This window comes from Garra rufa, chromosome 1, assembly GCF_049309525.1.
Source record: "Garra rufa chromosome 1, GarRuf1.0, whole genome shotgun sequence".
NCBI classification, from domain to species: domain Eukaryota; kingdom Metazoa; phylum Chordata; class Actinopteri; order Cypriniformes; family Cyprinidae; genus Garra; species Garra rufa.
Window position 1 is genome coordinate 46,509,994 of NC_133361.1, and position 14,284 is coordinate 46,524,277.

The window sequence follows — 14,284 nt, forward strand, 5'->3', positions numbered from 1 at the left end:
ACGTGCACAGGTAGGGCTCAACCTGTGCAGAGCACATGCCCTTTTTGTAATTACACTCGGAAGTGCCCTTTTTTTTTTTTTTAATAGATCAATACTATTGGTAACCCTTTACGCCTGTTTGTCTTTTTAACAAATATTTAACCAATTAAAGGCATTAAAAAGCGCATCTCTTACGCTGCGTTCCAGGCAGGTTTTTTAGCTCGTAAATCACAACTTCAAATCACGACTCACGACTTTGTAGCGTTCCAGGCAAGTCACCCCAAACTGCCTGAGTGCATGTATTATTATTACATTATTATTAATTTGTTTGCAACGTTATATTGTCATAAAGTCAATTTTTTCATGGTGTACCACTTGCATAAACACCGCACTCGTAGGTGCTGACATAGTGGTTTCGGATGAACGTCTTCGTCTTGTAACGGTAAAATACCTTGTTGTTTGAATAAATGCAACGTTGTCTTTATGAAATAAACACTAGTATGTCTATAAAGGTTCATATAATGCATCAGCACACCGGTGTGATGTTGAGGTAATGTGATGTCGTTGTTTTAATGATGGACAAATTGCACACATTCGCTGGTCAAAAACCTGCGGTGTAACTGCATCTGAGTTTGATACAAAGCAACAGAGTGATTCTTGTCAGCTAGGCAAAATATTATAAGAAATTTTATTTTGATTTTATGGCTATCTGCTGAATGTGCTGATGCTTGTATATATTATCTGTATAAAAGTTATTAATACTAATTAAATATAATATAAGAATATTATTGTGTTATTTTTTTGGTGGTGGAGGGGTTTGTGGAGGGGTTGGGGGGGTGCCCTTTTTTCCAGTTTCAGCACTTGCCCCTCAAAAGGTCTGTGCACGGCCCTGCTCATACGCCACTATTACAAAAGCTGAAAACATTTACTGATGCCTCTCTCTGGCTCTGTCCTTTTCTCTGTTTTGTGGTTTGTTTCAGAGGTTGGCTGATGTATGAATGTACACCTGCTCCATACAGGCCACTCATCATCCTGTTCAGCACGGCTTATTACAGCGTGTGTGGTGTGTGGATGGATGTTTTAGTAGTGTTTCAGATGGCTAGGGCTGTATTTATATAATGTTTTTTTATATAATGTGGTAGCGTGAATGTGTGTGACCTGTGCTGTGGAGAGGTGCTCTATCTGAATCATGTCTATACATAGATGTGAGGAGGCGGAGTGTTGAGAAGCGAGTGTGTATGTGTATGAGAGCAAAAAAAAGTGTATTTCCTAGCTTTGTTGAATTTTTGTTAAGAATAGGACCATAAGTGGGCATTTTAATTGGATTGATATCATTAGCCACGCATGGTCAATTGAGGACACTGTGTTTACTCTTCTCTTCTCTTCTCTTCTCTTCTCTTCTCTTCTCTTCTCTTCTCTTCTCTTCTCTTCTCTTCTGAACTAGTGGTGACACTGTGTAATGCTAAAATCCTTCCTCCTACCCCGTGGCACAGCTTTTCCTCCTTAATTACCTAATTAGCCTCTGAGGCTGTTTGTCAACAGGAAATCTCTCATCACCATAGCAATACATCCCTCCTCCCTCCCTTGACATTTTGTTGGCCTTTCTCAGATCTGGTTTTGCAGTATATGAGCGTTTCTGGCCTCTCGCAAACCTCCTACATTAAAAAATGAATGGTGTTTAAAGACGGTTGATATAATAAAACATTTATTGTTTTTGTACATTTATTGTTATTGTACATTATTTGTTTATTATGTGTCTTTGGATGCTGTGTTGGGTAAAAGTACAGGTGGTCTCAGAAATACAAGGTTATTTTCAGTGTTGTTTTTGTTAACTGCAACTAAAACAACTGCAGATACTTAAATAAAGATGAATTAAAATAAGATATAAATACTACATGAAATTTAAGCATTAAAAAAGTATTGAAAAATGGTGATGACTCAGTGACAACTCACTGAAATACATGTAGGTTGAAGAACTAAAATGACTGAAACTAAAACTGAAAAAAAAATTAATTTATATAGAAAAAAAGGACCCCTTTACATACTGTCACACCCTCAGCACGTTCCCTCAGCCCCAATCACCACGATCCACCATCAATCAGCCAATCCCCACTGCACCACACCCGTGAACCATCACCAGAGTTCTAATCACCGTCACCTGCACCAGCAATCACCACATCCTTTATATACTTACCTCTGCCACTTACTCACCGGCTGGAATCATAGTTACATGGGCACCTCTCCGTTGATCGCCGCCTCTCCTTGTTATCTCTCCTGTGCTCCTCACGGACCGCTGCAGTGTTCTCCTGTGAAACACGAAAGCCGCCTTAAGGGAAGTGACTTTAGCTCTTGCTACGCTACTGATGAACTTGAACTCACCTGTTGTGTTGTGTTTGAAGACTCGGCTACCGAGACCCACACTCACCTGTATTCACTTGTTTGAACTGTGCACAATTGTCAATAAATACCACGATAGATACTCACCCTCTCCTTTTGTGTGTGGACGTGACACATACGCTTCATTTTTAATACTGTTGTTACTTGAATGATCCACAGCTGTGTTTTGTTTTGTTTTTTTGTTTAGTGATAGTTGTTCATGAGTCTCTTGTTTGTCCTGAACAGTTAAACTGCCTGCTGTTCTTCAGAAAAATCCTTCAGGTTCCCCAAATTCTTTGTTTTTCAGCATTTATATGTATTTGATTGGGATTTGATCCCATTCCAGCAATGACTGTATGATTTTGAGATCCATCTTTTCACACTGAGCACAACTGAGGGACTATTACAGAAGGTTCAAATGCTCATTGATGCTCCAGAAGGAAACACGATGCATTAAGAGCCAGGGGTGTAAACTTTTGAACAGAATGAAGATGTGTATATTTTTCTTATTTTGCCTAAATATCATATATTTTTTCATTTAGTACTGATCTAAAGAAGTTACAGAAGATACTGTTGTGAACTTTTCTCAGAGACCAGGAGACGTTTTGGATATCTTGAAGCAGAAGTTTCTCTTTATTGAGATCCTAGCTGTTCGTTCGCTGCAGTCATCAAAAGTCGTCTGCTAAGGCATATACATTACAGTTTATATACCTTTCCAGGGGGAGGATTACATAGAGGTGGAGTCAATCTAAACAAAGCATGCAAATGCAGTACAGGAATCAGCCCGTTACCAGAGTTCCCCAGCCCTGATCTCATTATCATAACAGTGTCATTCAAAGGCATAGGTGCTAATTCAGTCAGTCTCACAGTATTGCCCATACCTTCACATTATCATAGAGACAAAGGTATCATTCAAAGGCATATGCACTAATCCAATCAGTCTGACAGTATTGCCCATACTTTAACATTATCATAGAGACAAAGGAATAGCTGTAAAAAGGTTAATGTCTCAGACACCTGGGCTGCCTGATTTGATCTTCTTCTAATGTCATCATCTGTACCTCTAAATTCAATGTACTTAACTTTAGATTTATCTGTGATGCTATGTAAGAATCTATGGTCAGCATTATTATAAACAGATTCTTAAATTTGTAATCCCACAATACTTACATGTTTCCCAGAAGACAATTTAAGTTAAATTTACCCTGATCTTCAAATGTAAAAAGTTTTCACCCCCGGCTCTTAATAAGTGGTGTTTCCTTCTGTAGCATCAGTGAGTGTTTGAACCACCTGTAATAGTTGCATATGAGTCCCTCAGATGTCCTCAGTGAGAAAAGATGGATCTCAAAATCATACAGTCATTGTTGGAAAGGGTACAAATACACAAAAAAAAGGCAAAAAAATTTGTACAACCTGAAGGATTTTTTTTTCTGAAGAACAGTGGACAGTTTAACTGTTCAGGACAAACAAGGGACTCATGAACAACTATCACTAAACAAAAAAACTAATCAAAACGGCTGTGGATCACAGGTAACAACACAGTATTAAGAATCAAGTGTATGTAAACTTTTGAACGGGATAATTTTTAAAAATCAACTATTATTTTCTCTTGTGGACTAGATGTGAACATTTTTATGTGAAATATCTTATTTAGGTCAGAACTAAATAAAAAAACAACAACATGCATTTTTGTATGATCCCTCTTATTTTGCTAAAATAATTAAAATTTTGTAGATTCTAATAGGTGTTTGTAAACTTTTGACCTCAACTGTGTAATAATTACTAAAAAAAACCTCATTTTATAAGGTTCCAGTTATGATTAAAAGGAAGAATAGAATTAAAGACAAGGGATTCCAAAAATAACAAGTTAAAGTCAATGTCAAATGATGTTTTCAAACCACTTTACCATTATATTCAGACGAATTTCTGAGTGGTACACAATTAAAAAAATGTAGTGCAGGACTTAATTTTATCCTGTAGCAGTATATTGAATCATTACAAACAAGAATCCAGCAAAGTGGTTGCAATTCAGTTGAAAGTTTTTATATGTTTAATATAATGTTTACATTCTATTTCTGCATTATTTAAAACATTTCTTCACTGGGAATGATGCAAACAAGTGATTTATACACAGCAAGACCAGGATTGTGCCTTAAGGAAGTAAATTGAGTTAGCTGTTCACTTTAATAACATTGAAAGGCATTATCTAAGGTAAATAAGTATTTTGAGTGTCTGGCATATAGCACAATAACTTGGCAGCAATGGCAGTGATCAATTATGCCCATTTTGTGACTGTAATGTCAATTATGAACCTTTTATGATGACGCAGGAGCGATGCAGACAGTGCGGTTCTGTCTTTCTGTTTGGTTTTAAATTAATGTTTTATGATTTCACTGGCACTGATAGAGGCGAGACCTTGGGATGTTACCAATATTGGAAAAGATATGGCATTGTGGTTTGATTTATGCAATTGTTTCCAGTAAGCTTGCAACTGGTTTGTGTCTGTAATCATAATATTGCGCAGTTAAAGTAACCAGTGCAGAAGACCTTTGTTGTTGAAGCTTCTTTTCTGTCTGTGTATCCAAAATCAACTACACAGAAGGAAATGACTTTGTCAGGCTTTGCACTAGTTTTATTTTATACTTTATTTCCAGCAGCTTTCAGACGTTAACTGTCTGGACCTTGTATGATCCTTAGATAATAACTAATAACTCACAATCTCATAACTCATTATCTCATTTAGATGTGTTTAATTTTTTTCTGTTAAAGTGCTCTATCACATCCTAACTTTAAGCAAGCAACTTGTAGTTGATTCCCTCAAAGGTCTAAACCCTTTCAAAACATTGATTTGTTTGTTTCCGCATTCCAACCAGCCCGACACTGGATAATCCAATGGTCTGAGTTCGAGGCAGGACTATCTGTTTGTCAGATGGGTGTCATACAATGTGACAACAATCATTATTCGACACACTTTTGCACATTTCACTTTAAACTAAACCTATCTGCTGGTTGTTGTAAAGATTTAGACACCATACCTGATAAAAAGGGCAAGGAGTCGTGCGTTTCAGGTGAAGAAAAACAATGCTTTTGCAAGCATTTGTGTCAGAAAGCTTGTGCGCATCGCTGTTATTATGGCTTTTGAACATATTACAGTGTTGCCTGATCCATCAGGGTCTTTTAGTGCCACCAAACCCAATTAGCCTTCTTCTGATCTCCATGGTAACGGAGTCTGGCGCCTATGAACGCCACATAGAGGGCCCTGCTGAGGGCAGCCAGGCCATTGGCCAACGTTAAGGCCAATCAGATTACTGATTCCCAGAGAACACTGGTGGACATGAGTAATTATGGGTAATCATATCTGGACACAGAGGCCTAGAATCCATGTTTTGTGTGCGTGTGTGTGTGTGTGTGTGTGTGTGTGTGTGTGTGTGTGTGTGTGTGTGTGAGTGGGCATGCATACAAAAAAAAGTGCCCATTCTTTTCTAATTTCTTTCTCTCTAACGTTTCAGGGGAAGTATGCAAAGAGGAAGAGCCGTTTCAAACGTTCAGATGGCAGCACCTCCTCAGACACAACCTCTAACAGCTTTGTCCGACAGGTAAGACGCCTAAATGTCTTGTGTCTGTCACTCCTGCCTTAGTTGCAGAAGTCATTGTAAGGTATAATTCCCCTTTTTGAACCATTATGCACCATGTAATCTAGTTTTCAGGTTCCTAGCAACTTGTGCTATATGTAGCTCTTGCAGTTATTACCATACTGAGCCTTCCTGTGCTGATAGTCTGAGGTCAAAAGCACTAGCCTGTAGTTTCTGTTGTTGGTCTGTGGGTGCTTGTGCAGTTCTGCTCCTTATCACAGGAAGCTCTCTGTTCTTCGAGACTGCAGGATGCAGATCAGCCAATCTTTTTGATGTATTATGCTATTTCAAGATTTATTTAAAAAAAAAAAATAGGAACAAACGAATATGTTGTTCAGATACATAAGCACACAGTGGGTATGTCTGGAATAGTATACTATCATAGATGCTCTTACTATTTCTGCAGTGTGCAGTATGGATATTGTGTCTGTTATTGAAGTACATGATATTAATTTAAAACTGCAGTTTAATAATCAGAAATGCAGTTAAAGCAGCAATATTTTTCAATATATTTAAAAATTAAAAATCATCTGTCTAATATACACGCATACATATATAGATGTATATATGTTTTAAAATGTAATTTATTCCTCTGATTTTTCAGCATCATTACTCTAGTCTTCAGTCTCACATGATCCTTCAGAAACTATTCTAATATGTTGATTTGATGCTCAAAAAACATGTATCAATGCTGAAAACAGTGCTGCTTTTTTGTGCTTTTTATATTTTTGATTTAATTTACTGCATTAATTAAGCATTAATTTCTACATTTTTTAAAATCCTGGGTTAAATACAACCCAGCACTGGGTGAAATATGGACAAACCCAGCCTTCTGGGTAGTTTTATTTAACTCAACTATTGTTTAGAAAGTACTATATGGCTGGCTTAAAATGAAAATTTTTAATTGTAAATTAAAAATCGTATATAATTACTAGAGGCATTAGCAGTAATCAAATGGTGAATGTTTATTAATAAGCAACGTAAAAATTGTATTATTTAATTATTTATTAAACTTATTAATAAATGTTCATTAAATGAACATTAATAAATGTTCATTTACAACCTATTTTAGTTTCATTTTATGCAAGAAATGCAGTTATCTTTATCCACAGTCTTTATTTCTCTTACTGGTTCTGTTCTTAAAGGAGTAGTTCACTTTCAGAACAAAAATGTACAGATAATGTACTCACCCCCTTGTCATCCAAGATGTTCATGTCTTTCTTTCTTCAGTCGTAAGGAAATTATGTTTTTTGAGGAAAACATTTCAGGATTTCTCTCCATATAATGGACTTCTATGGTGCCCCTGAGTTTGAACTTCCAAAATGCAGTTTAAATGCAGCTTCAAAGGGCTCTAAACAATCACAGCCGAGGAAGAAGGGTCTTATCTAGCAAAACGATGTTTTTTGTTTGTTTTACAATTACAATTTATATACTTTTTAACCTCAAATGCTCGTCTTGTCTAGCTTGGCAAGATGAGCGTTTGAGATTGAAAAGTTGTAAATGTTTTTAAGAAATAACCGATCGTTTCAGATAAGACCCTTGAAATCCTGAAATGTTTTCTTTAAAAAACATAATTTCTTTACAACTGAAGAAAGAAAGACATGAACATCTTGGATGACAAGGGGGTGAGTACATTATCTGTACATTTTTGTTCTGAAAGTGAACTACTCCTTTAAATGAAACATTGTGTTCACCTTAAGTTAATTTAAAAAAAATGAAATGAATAAATTAATAAATTAATAATTTAATAACTTTAAAAATAACTTTAACAAATCTCAAATTTAATTTGTCATGCTACTTTTGTAATGTTTTGATGTCTAAATTCAGTTGTAACTTGTATCAGTTGTATCAGTTATTGGGCGTGGAAATGATTATCGACTTATCATTTTGGTCAGAATTTTAATATAGTTGTAACCCTAAATGTAATCAGGTTCTGTAGTAGGCAGTATATACAGTAGTATATAGTTACTATCAAGTTCTTATTTTTCTTCCCCTCTCATCCACCTGACATTTGAAGGAACTGTTTTTTAACATGTTTGCAAATTTATTACAAATAAAAAACTTAAATGATTCCATTCTATTAGTATTCATACCCTTTTCTGGGACACTTCAAATTTAGCTCTGGAGCATTTATATTGCTTGTCGATGTTACTACACCTGAGTGAAGCTAATCTGTGGCAAATTATGATTTGTAAAAGCCACACACATTTACCCTGAGGTAAAAAAAAAAAATGCTTGTAGAGCTCAGAGACAGGATTGCATCAAGCCAAACACCTGGGGAAGAGTTCAGGAAAATTCTGCTGCATTGAAGGTTCACAAAAGCATGGAGTCTCCGCTACCCTTAATGGAAGATGTTTGAAACAACCAGGACTCTTCCTTGAGCTGGTCTCCTGGCCAAACTGAGCAATTGATGGAGAAGGACCTTGGCTAGAGTGGTGACCAAGAAGCTGATGGTCACTCTAGTTGAGCTTCATGATAATATGTGCAGATGGGAGAAACTTACAGAAGGACAAACATCACTGCAATGCTCCACCAATCTGGGCTTTTTGGCAGTCTTGCCAAACTCAGTCCTCTCCTCACTAAAGATGCAGGAAAACACACTTGGAGTTTGCAAAAGCACCTAAAGAACTCTCGGATTGTGAGAAATAAGATTCTCTGGTCTGATGAACTTTTGTTCCAAGCATCATGTTTGAAGGAAACCAGGCACTGCTTATCAGTGGCAGGGACTGAGTGACATGTCAGAGTAGAAGAAAAGATCAAAGCACCAAAATATTGAGATGGCCTTAATAAAAACACAGTCCAGAGCATTCAGAACCTCAGACTGGGCAGAAGGTTCACCCTCCAACAGAACAATGACCCAAAGCATAGAAGAATAGCGGATAATTGCTGAATGGTCTTGTTGCATCTTACCCAAAAAGACTTGAGGCTGTAAAGTAGAGCTGGGCGGTATGACCAAAAATTTATATCACGGTATTTTTTCAAAATTATACGGTATATGATGGTTTTTTTTTTTTCCATGCATGACTAGGTGTTAACCACATTTCCTAATAAATTAGAGAATAATTACTGCAGTATATTGGCTTACATTGACCGGACTAGTATTAACCCAGGTTTGATTGGTCTCACAAAATGCTGCTGTTCACAAAGAAGTGACAGTGGCACTCGTAATTGTAATGAGGTGAAGAAATCAGAATTCATGACTTGCAGTCAAAATACACAACACTTTATTGTGCATTCTTCATATTCCAGTTTCTGTTTGCGTCAACATACCTGTTCTCGACGCTTTGTACGCACACACTCACCGGTATTGGGGTATATGAAAAATGAATATCATAAAAAAAAAAAACCCCACCGGTATTCGGTATGAAAAGGTACTTTAGCTAAGTACTGAGTTAAGGGTATGAATACTTATGCAATGTACTTACTTCAGGTTTTTTTTTAGTTGTGACAGTTCTGTTTTTGGTTTGTCATTATGGTGTGTGGATTGATGTGTACTTGAGTAGGCAGCGACATAACAAAAAGTAAAAGAAAACATAGAAGGGGTATGAATACTTTCGCAGAGCACTGTATGTCCCCTTCTCCCAAAGCCCTCTTTGTAGCCCCTGATGAACGACATTTGCCCATCCGCAAGGGGTTTCGTGCTAAAATACCTCCTCCTTGCCAGACAGCAGACTGGAAAGGTTGACTCCCGCCCATCCTCACATATACATGTGCATAAAATTGATTGCTCTTACTTGTGCTCAGACACTTATGTACCTTCAAAGATGAGGACATTTAGTGCTCCTTTAAGGACGTACCTTAGAAGATTCATGAATATTTATGACCATATAGTACGTTTCCACGTGTGTCTGCCCCCTCTTTGGCAGCCGTAAGTATGAAAACCTGTGTAGGCCTTGGTCTCATACACACCCACGCGTATACACATGAACAAATATACACACACACACACATACACGGTTGTGCTCTTATACTGGCAAGGTTTCCATGGTGACAGGGCCCCGAATCTCCCCACAGCATGCTGCACAGTCGGAAGAGGAGGAGGCAAATGGATTAGTGTGCTTGTGTATATAGGTGCGTGTGTGTGTGTGTTTGGAAGCGTACAGGCCAATGTGTTGATTGCTGACAAAAATGTGTGGTCGCAACCAGCCGGGGTCGTACATCAGCCTGACTGTCGGACACACACACACTGTGTTCTGTTGTGAGTTAATGGGTGTGGCTCTCAAGGCAGTGTTTATTAGGATGAGACCCCTGAATAATTGAGCCCCTTATCCCCGCGGGCTCTCCTGATGGATCACTTTCTAATTTTCCCATTAGTTTGGGTGCCATTAGGTCAGACCTCCATGAGGCACTGAGGTTGAGTGCTTCTTGGCTCTCTGAGGACCGGCTGGTGTGTTTGATCACGGCTTCAAATGGCAGCTGCACAACAGAACATCCCCTCACATTTCCCTTTATGCCACGGTCACACCTGATGCCACACAAAAGCCGCTGCGTGCTGTCTGCTTCAGTGCGTGTGTGCACGTGTTTGCATGAGTTGTTTACTGTGTTTGTTTGTCTGGGTTATATCTGTTTGTCTGGAGTGGCACTTTTATATTTATCTCGATGGTTTTATTGCTGGATAAATACAAGTGTGGACAAATATAAAAGTGTAACATGCAGGAAGTATGTGAAAGAGTCTAAGAAGGATGTATAGCATGTTTTTTATGTCTTCAGTCAGGTTTAAAGAAGTCATGTTATGATTTTTTTTTTCTGAGGTCCATTATGGTTTTTGTATTATATTTTAGATTTTCATTACTTTTCACCTTTGCATGAAGGTGAAAAAAAAACCATAAAGAAAATCTCTTGAACTGCTCTGAGAGTCACTTCATGAGCATTTTACAGTTTCTTTTGAGAAAACTATCGTCATATCATATACAAACAGAAACTTAAAGGTCTTCACAGCAACCTGTCAAAATAAAAGTTTGGTTTAATTTCAAGAAACTGTAACAGAAATATATTACTTAATGTAATGGTAGTACTACTATTTTTAAGTAACATGTAGCAGAAAAATTATTTAACAGAACCTTTTTACCAGAAAAAACTAAATACACAACACATAAATACACATCAATAAATAAAATAAAAATATATTTTTAAAATAAAATAAATTATTTAGAGATGCTGTTGAATAAAATACACATAAAACGGAATTTGGGAAAAAATAAAACTAATGACCCTACCAGTGGATCCTCTGCAGTGAATGGGTACCGTCAGAATGAGAGAAATTTGTTGTAAATTCTAAAATATACTGTATATTTTCACATTATATCAAGCTCTTTTGTTTCTAAACAAACTTTTTTCTTTATTATATCCACCTTTTTCTTTAACACGGAGGTAATCATACGGATGAGACTTCTGGTTCATTATCCGCTATAGAGAAATAATAATAAGAATAACAACATGCAGTAAATGGTATAACTGCACTACAAACCAGTGTGTTTCTAATTAAGAAAATACATTAAAGTAATATGGTAAGACACACAGATATGCAATATCATGTTTTGTACAGCTAAAAATAGCTGGACGCAGATAAAATTTACAAATTTTTCCCAGTCTTTTGGGAAAAAAAAAAGTTAATAACAGATAAACACACATGAATATCCACATATTTTTTTCTGTGTTCCCACTGAGCCATAATTTAGAGAGAACATGACAAAGATGGTCAGTGGTGATGGGTGAGTGGTGTTGGACAGGCTGTTCCTGCGGGTCAAAGGTTGCCCTCTAGTGGTAATACATAATCCTTGAGGATGTCAGTATATATACAAGTGTCTGGGACTCTGAAAGTCAAAATGTTGTATCTTATTATTTTGGTGTCTGTTTTTTTTTTTTTTTTTTACATTTTCTTTGTACTTAATTTACTGGTGCTGACATTTGCATTGATTCTTTGAGCAGATACTTTGATCCAAAGTGACACATGAGTGTTTTTTCAGCTGACACACACTAAATCTATTACAAGACAAGTCGACTAATATGGATTTTTCAATGACCGAGGCCAATAAATGGATTGGGTTAGATTATACATAGTTGCAGGAAAAATTGTGTGAACATTGGAGGTTTGAAGAAAATGTAGATTTGCCATATATTTCTGCATAAACTGGATATTAAAATTTATAAATTATAAATTTGATCTGATTTTCAATTATTTCACAACCATAGACAAACACAGTCAGATTTTTCATGGGAACAGATTTGGAGAAATTTAGCATTGCATCTCTTGCTTACCAATGTAGGGCCCTGTGATTTCCACAATGCATAAGACGCGGACAGAATTGCAGAATCCAAATTGTTTTAAGAAATAATACTCAAAAGTAACAGTAAATATATGTATAATGTAACTAACAAAAAGTTATTTTGAACTTTTTATTCATCAAAGAATCCTGAAATATTTTCCACAAACAAATTAGGCAGTACATTTGTTTTCAACATTGATAATAATAATAATAATAAATGTTTCTTAAACATCAAATCAGAATATTAGAATGATTTCTGAAGGATCATGTGACATTGAAGACTGGAGTAATGATGCTGAAAATTAAGCTTTTATCACAGAAATAAATTGTATTGAAAAAAATATGCATTAGCAGTCAAACGTTTTTGTCAGTCAACATTTTTTTATTTTTTTTTATGTGTCTTTTCTTCTCAACATGTATTTGATCCAATAATGCTGAAAATTTAGCTCTGATCACAGGAATAAATTACATTTGAAAATATATTCAAATAGAATACAGTTATTTTATATATGCCTTTGCTGTATTTCAGAAATAAAATCTTTAGAAAACATTAAAAATCAAAACTTTTGACTGGTAGTGTATTTAAAACAGTTCTTATTTAAAAAAAATTATGTTTTACAGTATTACTGTTTTTACTTTATTGTTATTCTTTTTTTTATTAACAGAAGAGTTGCATTGCAAGAAGATTAAAGACCCCAAACATTTGAACAGTAATGTAATAATACACTTTTTTTTCAGTAAAAATATTTGAAACCGAAACTGTGTGCATAAACCATTGACTGACCTAGCTGCTGGTATATTTTGGAAATATACCAGGAAAAACAAACACTTCGGCAGGCACAGTTATTGATCTCAGCAATCTCAAAATGTTCAAACACTGGCCAATATATATCAGTTTATCACTATTACAATGGTCGCACGCAGGTGATTTTGAACTAAATGAATCAACCTCAGGTGAAGTGACTGACTAAACGGATGTGTGGGTTCCACCGGTAACAGACACAATGAGTCAGGTGGCCTTCTGTCAGAGAGGGTCTGTTCAAAAAGGTCTCTCATAAACTCCTCCTGCTCTTTCTTTCTTTCTTTCTTTCTCTGTCTATTTGTTTGTCTTTCTATCTCTGACGTTTACATTCCCACTCTTTCTGGCACTCGCCACTCTAAACCAGAGCTAAACACGGGAAAGGCTGAGTGAGAAAGAGAGAGAGAGAGATCTGCCCCTGCCTGTCACAGCTAAATTTAACCCCTCAGTCTGCAAATGTAGCACAAGTCCTGCAATTTGACCCCCCCACCCTAATTCTCTCACTCGCTCGCTCTCTCTCTCTCTCTCTCTCTCTCTCTCTCTCTCTCTTTACCCCCTTCAACTTAGAAACTGAGTACAGGTTTCAGCTGTGTGTGTGTTTGTCAGTGAGTGTGTGTGTGTGTGTGTTAGTGAGTGTCAGAGTGAGCCAGGAGGGGGTGATGAGGTTAGCAGAGCAATTGGTCAATTCCTGACACACACGTATAGTCCTCTGGCTAACTTTTGCAACACACACCCATCACGGCTACACACACATTAATACAAAAGCTCGTGTGACACACACATCGTGTTCGGCGTGGACTCAGATCTTTGGGTGTGACTCTGTGTTACCGTGGCAAGGAGCGAATGCCATGGAGACCAACGCACGGATTCAGAGGCCCGTAATGGTAAGAAACACCCGGAAACGTCCGTGTGAGTTTGTGTGGTGCTCAATTAAGCATACTAACAGCTACAAACATAACCTTGGATGCATGGATCTTTTCTTACGAATTCGTCTTATTTGCACCTTCTCTCCTTTTATTTCCTCCCTCTCTCTCTCTCCTTCTCTCTCTCTCTTGCTGCCGTTTGATTCCATTTTGGGCTGGGCAGCTGCTTAGGCCTGCTGGGTTTAAATTAGACCTCCAGCACTGCTAAGGGATCTTGCTGGTACTAGCTGCCCTGTCACAGAGCCCTTTGTCTGGGTTTCCGTCCAATCTGGGCACTCATGGAGTGTGATTATTCAATCAAATCATATG

At 37.0% G+C, this 14,284-nt stretch overlaps 1 protein-coding gene across 2 annotated transcripts in view; it reads left to right on the forward strand.

Annotated features, from left to right (window-relative positions):
* cacnb1 (calcium channel, voltage-dependent, beta 1 subunit) overlaps positions 1 to 14,284 on the forward strand; it is a 54,799-nt gene that overhangs the window by 7,195 nt on the left and 33,320 nt on the right. For both annotated transcript variants that reach the window (XM_073841589.1, XM_073841598.1), the window contains exon 2: positions 5,865 to 5,951. In XM_073841589.1, the coding sequence (XP_073697690.1) occupies positions 5,865 to 5,951 (87 nt within the window). The remainder of the gene's footprint in view (positions 1 to 5,864; positions 5,952 to 14,284) is intronic.